The following is a 23,278-nucleotide window of genomic DNA, read 5'->3' on the forward strand; positions in this document are numbered from 1 at the left end:
AAGTGCTTGTGTAGAATGTGTCTGTGGTGAAATGTGGGAACCAATTCAGTATTCACCTATGTGGATATGGATAACTGCCGAAAAACCAAATCCAGACAGTCTGGTAAATTGGCCCCAACGATAATATGCAAGGCAGACTCAATCCAGAGCTGGCATTCTCCCCCGCGTCTCAGAAGTGGGTGCTTTAGTGCATTCAGCTGTTTGAGTGGGTTTCACATATCTCAATATAGATTAATGTGGTTTCATAACACAATCACAACATGATGGATTTCTGAAGAATTATTAGCTGTATAACTTAAACTGTCACAAACAAAAAGGGGTCTTTTTTATTATGGCACCTTAGTAACTTTTTCCAAAGATGTTTTCCAAAGATTTTACAGAGTATTAACTTATTTTCAATAGTATAATATGAAATCTATGTTTTCAAACTTCAAACAAAGTGTCTATACACTTCATAATCTGAAGAATTCCATTATACGTAAATACAATAGCGCCTTGAGTAACTATAAGTTTTTTTTGTTTTTTATTCTGCTGTGTGATCTGTTTAATTCTTTGAGTGTATACATTCCTACAGAGATGATACACAAGTGTTATTCACTACATAATGAACTTCTGCCAGTATTAACAAGTTAAAACTTTTGTGTCTTCAATGTGGAACAAAAAATTTTCCACACAGGGTAGGAAGTTAACAAGCTATTGTTTCTACGAAGCATTCAGTTACACTGATGAGCCAAAACAATATGATCACCTGCTTAATGTAACAGGAGCAATTCACAGTTAACATAAAAAAGGTTTACATTATCAGTAGTGTCAAAAGAAAAATTCACATGAAAATGGAAGGGCAGGTAACTTAGAGCCACCATGAGATGGATGATGGGTCTGAGCTTCTTATCCTTCATTTTTGAACTTCTCTGTCTTCCCTGTGGAAAAAAAATATTACTTCTGAAAGCTAGGATTGTGTATGCACTTTCATATATGTCTACTGGCAGTACAGGAATTTTATTATAATTTTACAATATCAATAAAATCTCAATTTTAAAGGGAAAAATTGTAGGTACCATAGACTGTGTCTCCCCTTTTTTGGGTAATGTAGATGACTGTACATGTTCTTTTTTATTTTCAAAGGCAACAAAATAAATAATCTCAAGTCACATTTAGATTATTATCTTTCAGAACAAAGTTTACAAATATGTCATTTATTTACACTTTTTAATCACCTCTGTAATCTACTGTTTAGCACTGCTGGCCCCTGACAGGAGGTCATGGAATTTATTTCTAGTGATCACCATTATTTTTTATGCTGGTGTTAATACTTACCTCTTTCCCCTCCAGCTCTAGCTCCAACCCAGCAGCAAGGAGGTTCTCCTGGAAGACACGTCTTCTCTCCCTTCGTAACATCTCTGCTTCTGTCATGACACCTAGCTCTTCTTCCTCATATACAAGAACCATGTCAATACGGCGACGTCCATCTCGAAACATTAGTGTTTCTGTGTCAGGAAGCTATAAATAATAAAACATTTTAGTGGACACACACACACATATGCACATTTTCAATGCAATTTTGCTAAGCATTAAAGCATTATTAATAAACTCCATCTTAAAACTGCCAATAATAGATCACAATTTTGGAATGTGTATTTTTAAAACATTGTTGGTTCCTCTTCCATAGCTAAGTGGCAGCATCCTGACTTCCCCTCTGAGGACCCAAGCTAAATTTCTGATACTATGAAGTACTTTTTTTGTTGCGGCAGGATTGGGTGAGGTGCCCTCAGCCTTGCAAGAGCAAATATAAAGTTACACAGGATGTTCCAAGAGGAATGGTCAATATTGAGGGATATGACAGGAATGATTATTTGAAGCAAAAAATTTCATATGGTCATATACCTATTCCAAATGGTTTCTGAAATAGAACACATTTAATGCACAGTGTTATTCATTTTCTGTATTATTCAATACATTATCTTTGTTTACAATATATCACAGTAGTGTAGAGGAAGTTAAGAGTAATCAACCTCAAACTGGCCTACAAAAACTACCTAAGCTACAGCATATGTGTGTCACAAGAGATGTTCAGTACTCTCTCACTCTCTTCACGCAAACTATTAGTCCCAGAGAAAAAATTAATAGGACCTTTTTGTAGGAAATTTAATGTAGTTTAATTTTGTACTGCAGCACATTTTTACTAGAGGCCACAGTTTTTGAGTTATTCAAGAGGTATAAAAATGACATTAGAAAACATCCAGAACACAGCATACAACCACATAAAGTTTTATGCTTCAGATGAATGTTCCTGGTATATCACTGTCCTCTTGGGACACCCTGTATAAAACAGAAGGAACACCACAGGCTTAGGAAAATGAACACTATCAACTGGTTGAATAACCTGCAAGCCACATACTCCACACTGAGATCCAATAACTCCATGGGAAAAGGATGACAGCATGTTCAGTCAAATATGTGTGGCCCATGATGTCAGACTGTGGAGTTTCTTGTTTTTTTAAATATCAGTATTGTGCAATTAAATTTCATCATACAAGCAATATCAGATATCCTAAAAATTTCTGGTGAAAAGATATGGCATGTAGTGTATAGTTTCACACCTATTTTGTAACATCTGTTACAAGCAGATGTGGAACTTCAATTGCGTAGCATGATATTGCCCTACAAGAAATTTCATTCCCCAAATTAAACAGTCACAGGATAGCACTGTACAAAATGTGTGCCTCATTCTAACTACAAAAGTTCTTTCTGTCAACTTATCCTAAGTGGTTAAAATGATGTTAGATATTATAGTATCACTAGGCGTTAATGGCCCCAGGAAAAACACATCAGTAAGCAGTGCCTGTTTCAGGCAATTTTATTTGTGATATATCGCAAAGGTAATAAGTGACCAGTTACCCCATGCTCCTTGATTAGCAAGGCAGAAGGAATTAAAATTAGATTTTAACCACAGAAAACCAAAATCTGGATAACCTAATATAAATTTACTACTTGATTTTCAAGCAACTGATTTGTAACAGAATGAAAATTTGCGTTCACTTATTCCTGTTTTTGCAGCAACAGAACAAGTTACTATTTGCATCTTAAATGAGTCTAGGAATGAGTGGACAACTGTGTGAAGAGTGGCTTTTAACACACTTTGTTTGGGGGCTTGATAATGTCATACCACATAAAAGGACTTATTGCAATATGTCTGCAAAATCCTCTTGACTTTTAAATAAGAAACTAGCTTCCATTTTTTGCTATGTCCATTAATAAAATAGTTATAAAATCTCCATGGTAAATTCTGTTCTTGCTTTAGTTTTTCTACATCTTTTTCTTCTCCTTCTGGTCCTGTTCTATTGGGCATAATGATATTCTCTGTTCAGGGTTCTAAATTCTCCAATTTGGGAACCTTATTTAAAAATTTTAGCTAGCATTGTCTCAATATCTTCAAATCAGTGATCAAACTCAGGTCAGCATGCAGTGTATCCCTCATTCAAGCACCTTTGTGATCTGGGAATTATGTATGATTTTAATTGTCAGAAAATAAATGTTACCACATTTCCTGAGAATGATTGTATTTTATTTAAATGTTTTGCAATTTATTGTCCTTTAGTGTTGTGATAAATAACAAATTAGCTTTTATCTGCTAATGCTCTCAAGAATGAGTCAACAACCAAGGTCTAGAACCCTTACTTACTTATACTTCTGGAAAAACACCTTCACTCTCTGAATTTGCCCTATAAAAGCATCAAGCTGTAAACGACCTAGCTCTTCCTGTTACAGTATAATCACAAATACTTTCAAGTGTCTGTGTCACTTTTCTGCTCTCTCTAAATATGCAGTATGGAACTAATATTTGTGTCAGTTAAATTGCTAGGCACTGATTTAGATTTAGAGGATAATGTATGTATTGCTCTCAGTTATGACTTAGGTGTGACAACAGTATGAAAAGGACAGATTGCTACTCACCACATAGAAGAGATGTTGTGTGGCAGACAGTAACAATGAAAAAGGCTGATAGATGTTATTCAGCTATTGGACTAAGTCCTTCATCAGACATACGCAACAAAACTTACATACTCACAGAAGCACAACTCATACACATGTAGCCATTTCTTACTTTTATTAAAATTCATTTTTTAAATTTTGTAATACTGACATTAATCTCTTGAAAGAAATCCCAATCAAATACAACATATTTCTTCATTCATTAATTTCAACTGAGAAATAACAGTAACTAATCAGTTTTACATCTTAGACAACTGGTGCAAAAAGGTAAAAGAATCAATATCTGTTAAATTAAGACATCTTGGTATAATTTTATTGGATTACACCTACTTGTTGCATATAGTATAAGACTTCACCATGGTACATCTGTTGACTTAAAACAAGAATGTATAGTAGCTATCTTTAGGTTTGGCACCTCAGACAGATTTAATTAAGATGATGAAGTAATGTTTTCAAGGTGCTCCTGTTACAAATCAACAGTTTTGAGCAAATTTGCTGTTCCCTTCTTCCTGCCATACATGTCAGACAAAACTGCTTCTGTTGATCACTATGAACATTTAGTTCCTAAGTACTGTTCTTAACAATAAAGTTGTATTCTTTATCACAACACTTTTAATAGTTTCTGCAGTAGCCACCAGAAAGATCGCAGGAGGCGCACATCGGCACGACGCGTCATGGACAGTAGTTGCCGCAAGTAGAGTCCCATCCACCAGAGGGCCCATGAGAATTCAGCCGCAACCTCTGCCGGTGGAACAACAACAACAACAACTCAGGCAGCACGGGCCGTGCCCAGTCAGTTCATGTCGGGCATGCCTAGGAGACAATTCCCGGTCTACGCTATGTGAAGTGCGGCGGAAAACGTGAACCGTGTTACTACAGTTTCATAATTTCATCCATACTTTTTCTATTAGCTATCCAAATCTTACCATTTTTCCAACATTTTTACAGCCCTCACAGAGGAATCCACATCACACACAAACCTTTGATTAAAGGCACAGAAAAGTCATCAAAAACATTTTCCAACACTGTACTCTCTTCAATGCCCTTTGAAGTCCATGTGTTATTTCTTTAGTATTTCATTTTCAGAATTAAAAATGTGATCGTGAAAGAAAAGTGCATAGTGAATACATGGCTGCAATGCATCCTGAATATGATGTACTGGTACTCATCTAAATTAATATGAATAAAAATAGTCATCAGGTGATTTAATATTTCACTGTATTACTATAGATATACCAAATCTTTAACACTTACACAGTGTTATGGGAATGGATGAGAGTGAAATCAACCAAATAAATCATTCTCACATTTGGCTGAAGTGATTTGGAGAAACAACAGTTAGTTTCATCCAGGCCATGATTTACTCAATCATCATCAGGATAAGGACATCAGTTTAGGGCCATAAAAGGCCTGAAATACTTGCAGCAGACAAATATCATGTTGTTTATAATGGTGTGGAAACAGAAAAACACAAAACGTATTTGACACTCACTGACCGATGTTGCATCTTGTGCTTTGTGAAGACCACCAGGAAGTCCTGCTGTTGAGTCTTCCAGATAGGATGGATTTTCATCAATTGTGTGTGTCCCAGCAGGCTGACCCTCAGAGCCATCTGGTACATCTGGTGTTGTCCGAAATACTGTAGAATTAATATTAACTGTCATTTAGTCACTATAACAAGAATTTAGTAAACAATGTGTCGAGGACTCTACACTATACACCTACAACAGAAAAAAATAACAATCAGAAAAGGTAAAATGAAATAGGAACAAATCAGATGTACTCATAATCCATTTCTTAGTATAGTCTCACTTGTGAGGCTATTTCAGAGTGTGAAACTTTGGCTATAGAGACAGTTCACCAACCTCATCTAAACTCCAAAACATGGAAAGTTAAAGAACCTTTTAAGCTATAAATGACTCATGAACAAACTACACTGAGCTAAGTGACACAAAGTCCCTGACTAGCTTCGTGGTGTGCTTTACTACAGCTGATGAATAGTGGGAGGTAGCTTCCTAAAGGTTCAAGGATTAGAGTTATTGTGCAAAATGTTGTCACTTTTCTGTCCACGCCCTTGGTTGAGTTCTCAGTGCACCTGGTTGCCATGCAGTGGGTCTGGGTTCAATTCCATCTCCTCCCATCCATTTAGGATTTTAAGTAGGAGTTTTACAAATATTAGTTCAAAGACAGAGATGAATACCGGCCAATTTAATAGTATTAGTTGTATAAACTGTACTAACTTGCAAATTGGAAGTCAGTGGTGTAATATGCCACACCTTCTTCAGTGCTTGTGTTGTACTTTCAACACTAACAAATACCTTCTACACAATCAGGAAGTAAAATGAAGGAAAACTAAGGATTAATACCCCACTGATGATAAGGTCATTAGGGATGGAGCACAAACTTGAACTGGATAGAGAAAAGGAAAGAAACTGGATGATGACTTAAAATAACAACAATAATAGTAATAATAATAATAGAATAGAACTATTCAGGAAAGCTACTTACAAAATAATTCTAAATGGTAGGAAGGGGAAGTGAGCACTGTTCCTCATGAGTACAATGACAGTGTCCTGATCATCCCATTAACCCACCCAATCACTCCCCTAGTACTCAAACATGATTTTCTCTCATTTAAAGCCAGTCTTTGTTTTAGATAGTCAATTCAGGATGCTACTCACCTAGAGATAACATGAGAGTTTTGTTTTTGTCATCAGCTACAGTAGCTGACTATAGTCTAGTTGATTGTTTCTGATAACCAACAGTGAATGCTGAAATGTTGTCTTCAGCTACCCTCCAGATTGTCAGTGCTGCAGTGTGCATAGATACACGTCCTGTCCACCTACATTTCATTTTCATTTTCTACCATCCCAGTCCATTCCCTGACGCATTTCTTTTTTTTATTGTCTTTTTTAGTAATTCTCAATAATGCGTGTATTCATTGCTCAATGAGAGACCCTCAGGATTTGAATGGTTTCCCTTATTACAAGTCCATGTCTGCTTATAGATATTGATAGCAAATTTGCCATTACAGGTACATCAAAATCCTAGATGTAAAAACTCTCTTTAGTTTACCAAAAGTATTCCAGGCATGTGTAGCCTTACAGGTGTGTGTGTGTGTGTGTGTGTGTGTGTGTGTGTGTTAAACCACAAAAATATTAATGCTGTCGCTTTCTAATAGATTTGTGGAATGTACTCAACTAAGAGAGCATAGTTTGTATGAGATATGTACACATTAGTTTGCTGTCAGGCATGTAATATTCAGTTACATACAAATACTTTCTATATTCACATCTTTAGCAGTTGTGATATTAGCCGACAAAGCAAGAAAAACAATTAAAGATTAAGTGTGCATTGCTACTGTAGGCTTTTAGAACCTGCAGCTATTTTCAGTTGAAAAGAGAACAGTGACAAATGAAGAAATGGTTTTTAGATTTCACTACAAACGGCTCTTGGTACACTTGCCAATATCCACTACAGGTTCTGACTTTCTTCAGACTAATACCAAATTGGCACACCTGCCTGTAAGGCAGTACAGAATGTGAGTTCATTGTGTGAAGAACAGATGATGAGAGGGGAAGGAGGGACAACTGCCCTCCCCTGCTCCTTAGTGGAATCATGCAATTGGTTTCTATCACCCCCTAACAAAAACTATATCTCCAGCCAATAGGCTGCATCCTAATTTTCTGTACCTCACAGGATATTAATGAAAACCATAATTTTTATCATTGAAGAGGATAATTATACAACTTCTACAAAGTAAATGTTCCCTGAAAATGTAAGTGCTACAGATATCAATGCTTTAATGGTATTAAACAAATTTAAATCACATTAATGCAAGTCTTCTTGTCACAATGGCACATAATCTACAATTTCAGACAAACAAAAGTAACCTGTCATTGGGAAAAAGAATATTAATGTGATACACTAAGTGAAACACTATGTCTAACGTACCTTCGATGCAATCTAAATAAACTAAACACGGAGAAAAACTAGTCATTAAGGTCTGTTCACCACATTATACTCACAGAAGTAGTTCTCATTATATTCACTTTAAGGCCAGAGCATTGGCTTATTCTGAATATTTTCATTCCCTAATGTCTTGCAAAAAGATCTTCTTGGACACTGCAGTCTCAATACACAAAGTATTTGTTCAGCAAAAGTGAGAAGTAAAAATACTGAGTAAAACAGATAACTAAAACTCTGAAAAGCTTTTTCAACTATTATGAAATTCTCACATTCACTTTCTAGACATTTTTGTTGCTAAACATAAAATCAATTTCAGTTGAATTGTAATTATGCAAGTAAATGCAGCTTTTGCCCTCACATCTAGGCCTCAGGATGAGATTCTATCTGGAGCAAAGTCTTCAACAACCTCACATCCAAAATAATGCAAGAAATAGCAAACCTATTGTACTATTATAAATATCAGTTCAATCACACAGATCTTAAGGTGTCAGTAGGAAATAATATAATGGCTAATGACCTTTAAGGAATATCTAAGCCATGTGGTACATTCTGAGGTGTGAGACGAATTTATAGAATAATGCAGATATGCTTTTTCAAGCATTTACTACAATGCATGAATGAATGAAAGAAAAGAAGAACTCTTTTTAGAGTTACAAAAGAATAACATTAACATTACTGGAATGGCCAGACATGTGGCAGTGGACTGCAATATCTATGAAAAGTTATAGAGTATTGAAACCATATAGTACTTTCTGACATATGAGAACAGTTTAAAAATAATTAACATATATTTTACACAAGTGTCTCCATTGTAAATGATGGATAGATGGATAGAACCTAATACCAGTACTAAACCCTGCACCCTATGTAAATATCTCCCCCTCCCACAAAGTTAAACATATTCTTTACAGTTTACACATTTCAGGTCAAAGAAGATGTCTAATGAGTCACTAAAGTAGCTTAAGCTGTGATAATACACTCTGAAGCAACTTGAAATTACTTAATTAAAATTTCAGTCTGCATTACTGCAGGCATCTCGAAGTACATTACTTACTTCACTAATTTAAATTTCAGTAGCAACCAGAATCTGATTAATACTGAAATAAATGAATACACTAGAAGAAGAGAGGATATGAATGAATATTATGATACTCTTCTGGCTATGAAATTATACACAATTTTGTTTTTGTCTGCCCTACCATCTGTCATGCTACAGTATTATATCTCTTGCTCAGAGTTTTTATGTTTTTTTATATATACTCATATTTTAAAAAATCTATTCAACATTTTTCTAAGATACAGATGAAATCTTCTGGCAGATTAAAACTGCGTGGGACTTGAACCTTTGCCTTTCTTGGGCAAGTGTTCTACTGAATGAGCTATTCCAACGCAATTCTCAGACCATCCTCAAAGCTACATAAAACATAAAAGTAAACTACTAATCAACATTTACCCTTCATTTCTCCATTATGAACATTGGAGACAGAAAAAAATAGTGAACAGAGTCATAGGCATCTCAGTCTGCCTCCATTCTCAGCTTCAGAGTGAGGGCTCCAATACTTCTGCAGCATATTGTAATCAATTACTCACATCACAATGATTTACGTAAATACTGAATTAAGATCTGCAACTTGTTTTATGTCCCTTCAGAAGTCATCACTTCACACTCTTTATTGTCAATCACATTGCCCCAAGCTGTGCTGTATGCAAGGTAGCACAGAGATTAGCATCGTTGGCTGGTACACTGCTTATCATCAGTTCACCAGCAATTGTTTGTTATTTAGTATTTACCTGTAAACCCCTAACACTTTAAAGAATTGAACTCCCATGTGTAAAACAGTTTAAAACTTCTGATTACAAATGGCTTCATATTTTTCGGAATAAAATTAAGTCATCAGTTACAAAGCATAACAAAAATATATATGCATCTGATGACTCATTGTTATTCTGAAAAATATATACCACATTTGCTGAAAATTGCTGCCATGTTAAAATAATAAATGAGTTAATGTTTTAAATATTTGATGTTAAGTATGTAAGTGAGAGACCATTTGGAAAAATTTTGAAATTAAACTTAAAGTTTGTTGGTATTTGGCAAATGCTTTGATTATGAAAAAGTGGATGAAAATAGTCTGGGTAATTTGCCCAAAAGCAAGTATTTCACACATCTCAATGTTCATGATGACATATCTCCTAAACAACAGCTTGTACAATTATATAATTTTGCAGGTACATTCAGAAGTATATGTGGATTCTGTCTGCAAACTGTGGTGTGAATAGACTCAGAAGTAAAGAAGCGATAAATTAAAACATCATGTCTGATAGCTGAAGTTTTACTGCATGAACTGTGAAAATGTAGTAAGCCTTAAATATTTTTCCTTTCATCATTTTGTGGGTGCTGTCAGCATGGAAAGGTTTTATAAAGCTCTGAAATTATGTGTAAAGTTTGCTGGAAGTTGTTAAGTGCTCTATTTCTCAACTACTACAAGAATAAAGTACAGGTAATTGTACTTTTTCAGTGATGTTGCCTCAAGATAAACACAGTTTCTAACTGTAGTACCCACCTGATCATGTTAAATATTTAAGATAATACCTCTTAATTAGCAGACAGTGACAGATTTTTTAAATTCGGACTACAGCTAGGCAAAATACTGAAAATCAAATTTTTGTTGCCCCTGAAAGCTATTACATAGGCATCCTTCAACTGGTACTGGGTTCTGAGTTCCAGGTTATTTTCTGAGTAATACAGATTATTTCTGGGATGTTCTTAAAACTTCTTATGATTGTATTTTTTGTATATTTTAGAATATTCAAAGTTTGTATAAAAAGCAGTGTGCTCCATCCACGAGTTCAGTTCTCTTTCTATCTGTACACTGATGTTCATAAATAGATGCACTTTCAGTGCTAAGCATTGTACTTCATTGACTACCCTTGTTTCAGATTTGGACTTGATTGTGGTTACAACTAGACATTGTTTGATGAAGATGGCAAGTACTTCAAATAATGTATGTCACCAGGGCTCAATCAGGTGACACAAAAGTTATTGCCTACACGGACAGGAACCAGAATACAAGCAGTAAATCATTCTGAATCTCTGTGTGTTCAGGAAACAAAAGGATCCCAAAACAGCAACAAGTCAGTCACACATCAAGCCTCTATCAGTGTTTTGCAGAGATGCTAGTCAGGACCCAACAAAATGGTTGAAAGGATTCAATCCTAATACAACATGTGGCATGACACAATGTGCTTGGCAGATGAGTATTTTTACTCGGATGGCAGTGCTCAGGAGGGGTTTGAAAACAGTGAAGAGAAGCTCATTAGCTCGGAAAAATTATGGATGAACTGACTGCAACACTTGGTGACAATCAGCAGCAAGTGCACTCAGTGGAAGAACAACTGAAAAATGAGACCCAGTCTCATGGAGAAATAATACAGCATGACATACAGAATGCTCTCTCGTACTCCAGGTAGTAAGAGAAGAAACACAGCAGTTTATGGCAGCCAAAGCTGTGGTGTTTTGATCTTTGGCACCAATCCCTGCCACCAGTTTAACATACCAGGAAGAATCGGTTTGGCAACTTGGTCTTATGCCACAGCCTTCAAATGGCAAGCAAATGCAGGTACAACCAACTTCTCTATCAAGTATAATGCCTAACAGAAGAGGATAAATTTGGACAACAGAGAACAATACAGTGCTATCATTCTCCAAATATGTTATACACTACTGCAGAGAAAGAAGACAAGTGCTCGATGACTACTATGCTGCACGACATTGACCATCACCACATTCCTACTCATGCCATTCAGCTGCAGATGATACAATCAACTTGTGATTTGAAGCCCACCTCTGTAATTGGACAAGGTTACTACCCAACATGTTGTAGTCTCTCCCTGTCAACATACAGAGATGACAGCCACACAACTAGCTGCCAGCTTCAGGAAGATCCATCTTGGACAACAGTTACCAGGATGTCAGGAAATCTAATCAACATTGGCAGCCATTGTGCCCAGTTGCTAGTCAAATCATGGAGTTATTTTTCTGTAATGTTGAATTATCATTGCCAGCTCATCAGTGACAGAACACATCACTTCAAATTTGTCATTTTATTAGAATACAGTCATAATGTTATTCTCATATTGGACATCTTGCAGGCATTACAAGCAGTCATAGATTGTGGAAGATCAGAGCCCTAGGTAGACAAAGCTATTCCAATAACCACACATAACATAGATTACTCTGGACAACTGTTTGCCACTGAAGATGTTGTTATCCCACTGTCAGTCCAAGTTTTCAAAATATATTGGGTGACAATTATTGAACTATATGAAAAAAAATATAAATTAGTCACAAACTATGGAGCACACACACTTTATTCGACTTAACATCACAACAGATATTCAGATTTTATAACATGTTCAAAATTCCTGCCATCATTGGCAGTGATTTGGCACAGACAAATAGCGAAATTCTGCATGACCCACTGAAGTGTCAAAACATGAATGCTGTCGATGACCTCCTGAATGTCTGTTTTCAGCTCAGCAATGGATTTGGGGTTATTGCTGTACACTTTATCTTTAATATAATCACAGAGAAAGGAATTGTATGTGTTCGTATCCAGAGAATATGACAGCCAATCAAGGCCCATACCAGTGGCCTCTGGGTACCCCAGATCCAGAACACGGTCCCCTAAGTGCTTTTCCGGAACATCAAACACTCTCCTGCTTCAGTGGGGTCGAGCTCTGTCTTATGTGAACCACATCTTGTTGAAATCAGGGTTACCATGAATAATGGGGTTTCCAAAAACCTTCACATACTGTTTGGTAGTCACCATGCCATCAAGGAATACCACACTGATTATTCTGTGACTGGACATTGCACACCACACTGTCACCCACTGAGGGCGAAGAGACTTCTCAACTGTGAAATGCAGATTCTTAGTCCCCCAAATGCACCCATCCAAACGAAAGTGAGCTTCATCACTACACTGGACCATAATGCACATACTAATTCCAATCATGCCTCACAGCCAGCCGTGCAGTTTGAAGGTCCTAATGCAAAACATTCAAAATTTATGATGATCTTATTTCATATACACAATGTGATCAGAAGTATCTGGACACCTCCAAAAACATATGTTTTTCTCATTAGGTGCATTGTACTGCCACATACTGCTAGGTACTCCATATCACCAACTGCAGTAGTCATTAGACAGCATGAGAGAACAGAATGGGGCACCCCGCAGAACTCATGGACTTTGAACGTGGTCAGGTGATTGGGTGTCACTTGTGTCATACATCTGTACACGAAATTTCTACACTCCTAAACATCCCTACGTCCACTGTTTCTGATGTGATAGTGAAGTGGAAACATTAAGGGACATGTACAGCACAAAAGCGTACTGGCCATCCTCATCTGTTGACTGACAGAGGCTGCTGACAGTTGAAGAAGGTCGTAATGTGTAATAGGCAAACATCTATCCAAACCATCACATAGGAATTCCAGACTGCATCAGGATCCACTGCAAGAGTGCTATGGCAGTTAGGTGGGAGGTGAGAAAACTTGGATTTCATGGTCAAGCGGCTGCTCATAAGCCTCACATCATGCCGTAAATGCCAAACGATGCCTTGCTTGGTGTAAGGAACATAAATATTGGATGACTGAACAGTGTAAAATCATGGTACACAATGTGGCAATCCAATGGCAGGGTGTGGGTATGGCAAATGCATGGTAAACGTCATCTGCCAGCATGTGTAGTGCCAACAGTAAAATTCGGAGGTGGTGGTGTTATGGTGTGGTCGTGTTTTTCATGGAGGGGGCTTGCAATCCTTGTTTTTTTGCATGGCACTATCACAGCACAGACCTAAATTGATGTTTTAAGCATCTTTTTTGCTTCCCACTGTTGAAGAGTAATTCAGGGATGATGATTGTATCTTTCAACATGATCAAGCACCTGTTCATAATGCGTGGCCTGTGGTGGAGTGGTTACACGACAATAACATCCCTGGCCTGCACAGAGTCTTGACCTGAATCCTATAGAACATCTTTGGGATGTTTTGGAATGCTGACTTTATTCCAGGCCTCATCGACTGACATTGATACCTGTCCTCAGTGCAGCACTCCATGAAGAATGGGCTGCCATTCTCCAAGAAACCTTCCAGCACCTGACTGAACATATGACTGCGAGAGAGGAAGTGACATCAAGGCTAAGGTCGGGCCAACACCATACCAAATTCCAGCATTACTGATGGAGTATGCCATGAACCCATATGTCATTTTCAGCTAGGTGTCCAGATACTTTTTATCACATAGTGTTGTTCAATAACTGTCACCGTGCTGATGCTCCGTTTAACTGTGAAGCTCTTGCCAATACAGCCTAACGAAAGAAATCTATATCCCAGCAATAATCATAAGTATTACAGGTGGCCACAGAGAAATTTGAATCACTAAACTCTCCACAACTCGTTCCTAAAGGTATGTGTTCAAGAACAGCCGAACCAGTCCAGGTCGGGCAGCTCAGTGTCACCAATGCAGAATTGTGTTCCACCACTACTGCAGACAAAGATATGGTGGAAGCTACTATTTTAACTGCCAATAGAATATGGCCTGATGGAGAAACAATTTTGGTGAGTGTTCGTCATTCTATGACAATTTTTGGATGCATTGAAATCTAGAGTGGAGAAGAGACAGACAATGCTGTCAATGGTATAACACCGTATCAACCTGGGGATCATTCACCAATTATCCAGCACCCACATACAGTGTCTCCAGCTGAACAATCCATACTACAGGAGGAGGTGGAGAAGACGGTGGAGGATGACATCACTGACCCTTTAGAGAGTCCTTTGTCCTCTCCTGTTTTTCTAGTAAAGAAGAAGGATGGTAATGAAATTTCTGTGTCAACTACCAATGACTAAAAAATATCACAAAGAAACATGTCTATCTGCCACCACACTTTATGTCACCCCAGAGTGCTTGAAAGGGGCAAAGTACTGTATTTCTCAACTACAGACGTGCAGACAGGCTACTAGGAAATTGAGATTGAGGATGCTGGCTTGGAAGAGGCTACCTTCATGACTATTAATGGCCAGTATGATTTCAAGGTTATACCTTTGGGGCTATGTAATGATCCAGCCACATTCGAAAGTATGATGGACAAACAGCTTTGACATCTTACATGGACAACATGTTTTTGCTATCTAGATAATATTGTCTTTTCCAAAAAACATTTTCCTACACTTGGCAGGGATTGTGAGATTGGCTGAATGTTGTTAGGTACATGGGACACCAAGCATATAGTTTGTTCCAGCAAATAATTGTCCTTGTCAAAAATCTGGAAACAGTGTGTGGGTCCTTGTTGTGATCTGTGACATAGTCCAATGAAGGCAAAACAGGATCAGGCCTATACAGATCTGTCATCACGCAAATGTGTTGGAGGTGTTGTTGTTCATGTATGGCCTATGCACATAGTTTTTTGGGGATGGGAACACAGTGTGTCTACCAATCCATTAGACACTAAGTGACCCACTGTAAGAAATTCCAGAAACAGAAGCACTTGGCTAATTACCTCTGGAGCATCTGGTGTCAATTCCCCCTACAGCAGCACCATTACACCAAAATGGAACTAACCTCTTGGGGATAACCCAAGTCAACAAATGGGGATTGATGGATAATAGTCTGTACTATGTATGCTCGCACCAAAGCTGTGCTGACTGTCAAAGTTCCAGAAATTGTGAGGTTACTTATAGAAGACATCATTTTGATGCACAGGGCATCTTGAATGATGATTTCTGATCATGGTAAAGTTTTCTAGTCAAGACTAGTATCAGAGGTAATTTCACACTGTAACCTCACCCACAGGACTATGGCCTACCAGCCACAGATGAATTGCCTCACAGAATGCTTTAATAAGACACTGGCAAATATGCTCTTGACATAAATTGATTTTGAACAGACAGACTGGAATACAATACTGCCTGTCATTACATTTGCATATAACAAGACAAAGCAAGACATTCCAGGCTTCACACCATTTTTTCTGCTTTATGATTGTGATGCCAAAATGACAATGGATATATCATTCCTTGGATACACCATTCCTGTTTCAACTGAATGACATTCAGGATGGCTATGTGAAACAGCTCATCACAGGGACCAAAGTAGTAAGGCAGCTGTCTCCCATGTGGTCCCTGGACACCAAGGAGAAGAAACAAGAGTGCTGGAACACCAAGGACTGACCAGTGAGACATAGCCCATGAGACTTGGTGTGGAGTTTTACACCTTTGCAGAAAGTGAGATTATTGGAAAAGTTACTAAAGCATTACTTTGGGCTGTATCGTATCCTTTGTCATTACTGGATATCACACACAAGGTCAAGGATTATAACCCTTCATAAAAAAGACAAAAGCAGAGGGACTTCATCTGTGTCCTCCATTTGAAGCCCTACTACAGTGCTTCACCACAGATTGACAATAGATGCAGAGTTTCTCATTCAAGGAAACTGAAGACCTATTTGATGACCACATAGGTCTAGCTTCAATGCTCATCTTAATGAAGAGTACTGTATCTTGCTACTAGTAGATGTGAGAATGTGTGTGCTGAGTGTAGTGTCACTGCGCTGTGTACTTAAATCAACCGCCAACTGTATGAGTGTGGGCCGGCCACAAGATGCCACCTTTAGGAAGTGTGCACATGGCATGGTCTCTGCCATGATGTCTACTGGTGACTCGTGCCTACATATGTGCAGAGCAGCGCTGACTCATGTGTACTATGTTTTTAATTTGTACTACTCACATCAGTTGTTCTGGGTATTGCTTATGTTGAACCTGCTATATGATTCTTTTGTCTTGTTATGTACAGAGCCACAAAAGGTTTATTTCATTATTTTCAGAGGTTTATGAATAAAGACATATTTCTGTTACTTGGATCAGTTTCATGTATTACTTGTTTACTAAACGACTGGATCCTACTCTCATTGCCAATCATGTAGTAAGCAAGTTCCACACAAAACCAATCCAAGTAACACAAATATGGCTTTATTCATAAGCCCCTTGTGATTCCCCATGCAACAAGATGAAAGAATCATACAGAAGGTGCAGCATAAGCAACACACAGAACAACTGATGTAAGACAAACTAAAATAACATGGTAAGCATGAGTCAGCACTGTTCCACACGTATATAGGCGTGAGTCCCTGGTAGATGGCATGGTAAAAAGTGTGCCGGGTGCACGCTTTGTACAGGAAGCCCCCAGTGGCTGGCCTACTCTGATGCAGTCAGTGGTTGATTTAATTACACACATGCAGTATTATTATACTGAGTGCACTCAGGCTCACAGGCACTAACAGCAGGAAACAGCAAAGAGGATGTGACAACATGACCAGAATGTGAGGATCTGCCACTGCTGCCATACATAGGGCCACTGACATGATTTAACTCCAGAATGCTGTTTCTCCAGGAGAGGGAGCAATGCTGCAAGATGTGTTGCATGCAGTGTGGTGTAGTAGTTAGCATCGCTGGCTGGTGAACTGTTGGTCGCTAGTTCAAAATGAACCAAAAGCAATTATTTGTCATTTAGTATTTATAATTTCTGGAAGGCTCTTGAAATTTCTTATGCTCATAATGCTTGTACATTTGGGAATATTCAATGTTTGTATAAACTTCAGCACACTCCACCCAGGAATTCAGTTCTCTTCTATCTGTATGTTGGCATTTGTAGTAAACATGCTGTTAATGGTAAGTGTTACATGACTCCACTTTCAGATTTGGACATGATTGTGGTTACAGCCTGACAATGTATCCATTTCATCACTGTAGTTCAACAACATTGTTTAGTAAATGGTAGGAGAATAAAGCAGGAGACTGAAAGAACTGCAGCTGAAAACATGAGATAATGTGAAGAAAGTCTATAATAAAAATTAACAGGTCTGGCAGATGCTATTGATTTCTTAGTACTGCCTGATACTGCATAAATAGCTGGGACAGTAGACAGATATGCTTCAAATGAGGAGACTAAAAATATTGTTTCAAAAGACAAGACTATCAATACACAAAACAGATTTAACATGATCCACAAAGAACAAGTACAGAAAAATTAACACTGTGCGGAAATTTAAGTATCTATTGGAATGGATAATACCAATAGGGCCACCAGGAATAGCATAAGAGGAAAAGACAGGAAATACGGATATAGCTATTGTTGAAATATCTTTTACAAGAAATGTATTTCAGTCAATACAAAATTACATCACCGTGATAAAGCCAGAATGTCTGTGATTCAGCGTATTCCACTGAATATGAAGCATCTATTGAAGGACCTGGAAAAAAAGAAAGAAACATCTAAGGATATTGAGTGTCTAAGATGGTAAGATAGGAATGTAAATCGTAACTAAACAAAGTTTACATGAGACGGCAGTTTTTTAAAAAGATGGAAAACAGTTTCAATGGACACACCAAAAGAATGGTTCTGGTAAAAGCTTCTGAGGTGATCTCTGAATACATTGAGAAGACAGAAAGACACAAATTAACTGAATGGAAGAAACAAAAGAGAATGTAACACAAGAGGCAATACACAACAGACTACATGATCACAAGAATACCAGGCACTACATGGTCACAAGAACACCAGACTACCACAAAACTCACTCAAAATGAATTTGAAAAATCACACATGGAAAAAAAGAGAGAGGGGGAGGGAGGGGGAGAGAGAGAGTGAGGACATGACCAATTTGAGACTGGTCCATACATTCATCTGGTTAGAACCACTGTAAAATTGATGTTAAGCAGGAAGATTCAAATGGACTGTGTGGCATATTGGACACTCAGATGTCTTGAGTTACACTGTAGAGTATACTCACAAACTGTGTACTGTATGTTACTACAGGAAAAAGTTCATGCATCCTGTTAGTTTGCTAAAGGTCATTCCCACCCAAAAAGTAACACAGTGAATACATCAGCTAGAAAACAATATCAGTAGTTCCACATGATTCCTTACATTTAATTTTGTACATTTGGCAGTGGTAGGGTTGGAAAAAATGGTAGAGGGTGGGAACATGGGCAGCTTTTACAGTGGGAATGAGTCTGAGAATGTCCTATAGTTGAGGAAGGATGTTGCAAAGATTGAAAGAAAAGCAGAAGGCAACACAGGAACTTGCAAGGAGGATATTAACAAGAGATTAACTCATTCCAAGGATTGACTAGAAAAAAGCTGTAGCCTTAGTGTAGTAATCTATTGAAGCATTCAAGGGCTGACTGTTACTGGGTAATGAGGCTGCTGCTTGTGACATTTTTGGAAATAGGAGTTCCATTGTTCAAAGAGGATATAAACTATAAGTATATACTTTTAAACATGGCAAGTTGTAATAGCTCCATTTGCACTAAAACCACTTATAATACAAATACTATTTTTTCCTTTTCTTCTTTCTTTTTGTATCTGATATATAGTGCATGCTTGGTGTATCCAAATCATTTTTCAAGCCATATTTTCCTCCAGATTACTATTATGGGAGTAGTTAGATGTAGCTGATGACAATTGTATATGTATTTTACATACAATAATTGTCAAGGAAATATTCAACATTTAAAATGGAGGAAAAGCATGTGCATTTGAAAATCTGACCCCACTAATAAGGATATGTTTTAGGGTATCTCATATGAAAGCCCTATCTTTCTTCTACATAAAGAACAACTAGTTCGATCCATAAAACTGTGAGAATGTAGCCATAAAAACTTTTCCTGTTACTAATATTTTGGCTGTAAACTGTTCAGCCATATTCAGAGCAAGTTGGAATGACTGACCATCTTAGCAGTACTCAACATTTGGTTCTGGCTGAATTCTCACACTTTTATGGATCACGTGTTACACTCTGGGAGCATGAAGATCAAGATTTACTCCTTGCATATCATTTCTGTAATTAAGGAAATATTATTAATCAAAAAGTATTGTGTTCTTTGTGTTGATTTTGTCTCCTGTCTGGTTTGGTACTCTTCATCTCAGAGTTGCACTTACTCCAAGAGCCTCAGTTATTTGTTGGATATATTCCTGTCTCTATTTTGCTCTACAGAGTTTACCTTTTACAGTTCCCTCTGCCATGGACGTTATTTCCTGATGTCTTAACGCATGTCCTATCATCTTCTCCCTTCTTCTTGACTCTGTTTTCCACATATTTCTTGCCTTGCTGGTTCTGTGGAGAATCTCCTCATTTTTTACCTTATCTGTCAATTTAATTTATAGCATCCTTGTATAGCATCACATCTCAAACAACTCAATTACCTTCTTTTGTATTTTTCCTTAAGTCCATGATTCACTTCCATACAATGCTGTGCTCCAATCATGCATTCTCAGACACTTCTTCCTCAAATTAACCCTGTGGTTCACTTGTCCCCTACAGCAGACAGCTGTTATTGTCACTTCTTTGGTGCTTTCAATAGGTCCTCAGGCTGCAAATACATGCAGTCCACTCAAGTGGACGTTCCCGACCGGTGCAGTGCCCTAAAAGCATTTGCAGCCTCAGAACTGACTGACAACAACAAAGAAGTGACCATTAACAGCTCTCTACTGCAGTGGACATGTGGACCACAGGGTTAAGGTCTGGTGAGGAAAGCCATCTTTGACAGTACTAGTCTATTTCTTATATTATCCTTTTCCTCCACTTTGTCTACACTATAGCTTCAAATCTGATGTTAAGATTCTCATGAATATCATTTCTGTACTCCCATTACTTGTGTCTTTCTGTGATTTACCTCTCCCTGTATTCCATGTTCATCAGACTGTCCATTCAATTCAACAGCTTCTTTAATTCTTTCACGCTTTCACCAAGAATAGCAGTGCCATAAGAGAATCTTATCATTGATATCCTTTTGCCTTGAATTTGAATCCCATTCGTGAACCTTTCTTTTATTTCCATCATTACTTCTTCACTGTAAAAGTTAAACAGTAAGAGAGAAAAACTGCACCCTGTCCTATACCCTTTTTTATATGAGCACATCTTTCTTGGTCTACTTTCTTATTGTTACCTCTTGATTCTTGTACATACAGTATATTACCAAATTCACTTCAGGTTATAACTATTTTCATAAAAATTTCAAATATCTGTACCACTTTACATGTTGAACACTATTTACTGGTTGAAAATTCCAGTGAAGATGTATTATTTTTTTCTTAAGTCTTGCTTCCATTATCAAATGTAGTATCTGAACTCCTCTCTGGTACCAACATATTTTCTACATTAAAACTGACTGTCATGTAACATACCCTCAATTTTATTTTCCTCTGTTATGTAATTATTGTAAATAAGTCAGCTCAAATCTTTAAGGCTGCTGCCTTGTGGAACAGGATGTTGGACCACCAAAACTTCAGGAAAGAAAACCACAAAGAAAAATCAGTGCATTCTATGGCCTTGCAGGATTAATGGTGCAGGAGCACCAAAGGATAGAAGGTGTCAGAATTACATAACAAAGGCTGGTGGGGCAGGTTGGGCTCCTAAGCTATAGTGAAGAAAGCCAGCCTAGTGAAAGGAAAATCCTGAAAACAAACCTATTGACAGGCAGGCCAGCAACCTACCGGTACTGGAGATGTAACTTCACTGTTCAGAGTACCAGTACACTGCTTCTGAAAGGACGGACTACAAATATGATGACCAAGGCTAGGAACAGGTCTAAGAGATGGAAAAATAAAAATATTCTAAGAATTGTAATATGGAATGTAAAATCCTTTAATAACAAAGGTCAAAAGCTGATAGAAGAACTGAAACATCACAAAATCTCAATACGTGGTATCCAAGAGACAAAAAGGAAAGACAAAGGGCAGAAAGAATATGACCAGTACATACTAATTTGTAGTGGAGTTGAGGAGTAGGAACACCTGCATCCATCAAAAAGAAATGCAAAGTACATCTATTTAAAAAAAATCTGATAAAAATGCTTTTCACACCTTTTTAAAAGACAGTCTCCACTCCTTCCGGTCTGAGCACATAAGCTAAGAAAAGATGTAGAATGATTTCAAAGAGATAGTATCAACGGCAATTGAGAGAGATATACCACATAAATTAATAACTGATGGCAATGATCCCCCATGGTACACAAAATGGGTCAGATCACTGTTCCAGAAGCAATAAAAAAAGTATGCCAAATTTAAAAGAATGTAAAATTCCCATGATTGGCAAAGTTTTGCAGAAGTTCAAAATACAGCATGTACTTCAATGCAAGATGCTTTTAATAATTCCCACAACAAAACTCTGTCTCAAAATCTGGCAGAAAACCCATAGAGATTCTGGTTATACATAAAGCACACCGGTGGCAAGACACAATCAATACTTCCAATGCACAAAAACAACAGTGAAGTCATTGATGACAGTGCCGGCCAGCCGGTGTGGCCAAGCAGTTCTAGGAACTTCAGTTTGGAACCATTTGACCGCTTTGGCCGCAGGTTCGAATCCTGCCTCGGGCATGGATGTGTAGGTTAGTTAGGTTTAAGTAGTTCTAGGTTCTAGGGGACTGATGACCTCAGATGTTAGGTCCCATAGTGCTCAGAGCCATTTGAACCATTTGATGACAGTGACACCAAAGCAGAGTTATTAAACACAGTGTTCTGAAACTCCTTTGCCAAAGAAGACAAAGTAAATATTTATGAATGACAATCAAGAACAACTGCCAAGATGAGAAACATAGAAGTTGACATCCTTGGTGTAGCAAAGCAGCTTAAATCACCGGTCCAAATTGTATACCAGTCAGGTTCCTTTCAGAGTATGCTGATACAATAGCTCCACATTTAGCAATTATATACAACCACTTGCTCACAGAAAGCTCTGTAGCTAAAGACTGGAAAATTACTCAGGTTACACCAATACCCAAAAAGGGAAATAGGTGTAATCCGCTGAATTACAGGCCCATATCACCAACATCAATTTGCAGTAGGGTTTTGGAACATATGCTGTGTTCAAACATTATGAATTACCTCAAAGAAAACAATTTGTTGACACATAGTCAGCATGGATTCAGAAAACATCATACTTGTGAAACACAACTAGCTCTTTATACTCATGAAGTAATGAGTGCTATCAATAGGGGATGTCAAATTGATTGTATAGATTTCCAGGAGGCTTTCAGCACTGTTCCTCACAAGCGTCTTCTAACCAAACTGTGTTCCTATGGAATATCACCTCAGTTGTGCGACTGGATTCATTATTTCCTGTCAGAAAGGTCACAGTTCGTAGTGATGGACGGAAAGTCATCAAGTAAAACAGAAGTAATATCCGGTATTCCCCAAGGAAATATTATAGGCACTCTATTGTTCCTGATCTATATTAACGACATAGGAGAC

The 23,278-nt window shown here is 37.7% G+C and overlaps 1 protein-coding gene across 1 annotated transcript in view; it reads right to left on the reverse strand.

Annotated features, from left to right (window-relative positions):
- Window positions 1-23,278, reverse strand: part of LOC126161888 (anoctamin-4-like) — a 312,156-nt gene that overhangs the window by 246,200 nt on the left and 42,678 nt on the right. Inside the window, exons 3-4 of the mRNA XM_049918028.1 lie at window positions 5,490-5,632; window positions 1,318-1,500 (exon numbers count right to left, since the gene is read on the reverse strand). Of these exons, the coding sequence (XP_049773985.1) occupies window positions 1,318-1,500; window positions 5,490-5,632 (326 nt within the window). The remainder of the gene's footprint in view (window positions 1-1,317; window positions 1,501-5,489; window positions 5,633-23,278) is intronic.

This window comes from Schistocerca cancellata, chromosome 2, assembly GCF_023864275.1.
Source record: "Schistocerca cancellata isolate TAMUIC-IGC-003103 chromosome 2, iqSchCanc2.1, whole genome shotgun sequence".
NCBI lineage: Eukaryota > Metazoa > Arthropoda > Insecta > Orthoptera > Acrididae > Schistocerca > Schistocerca cancellata.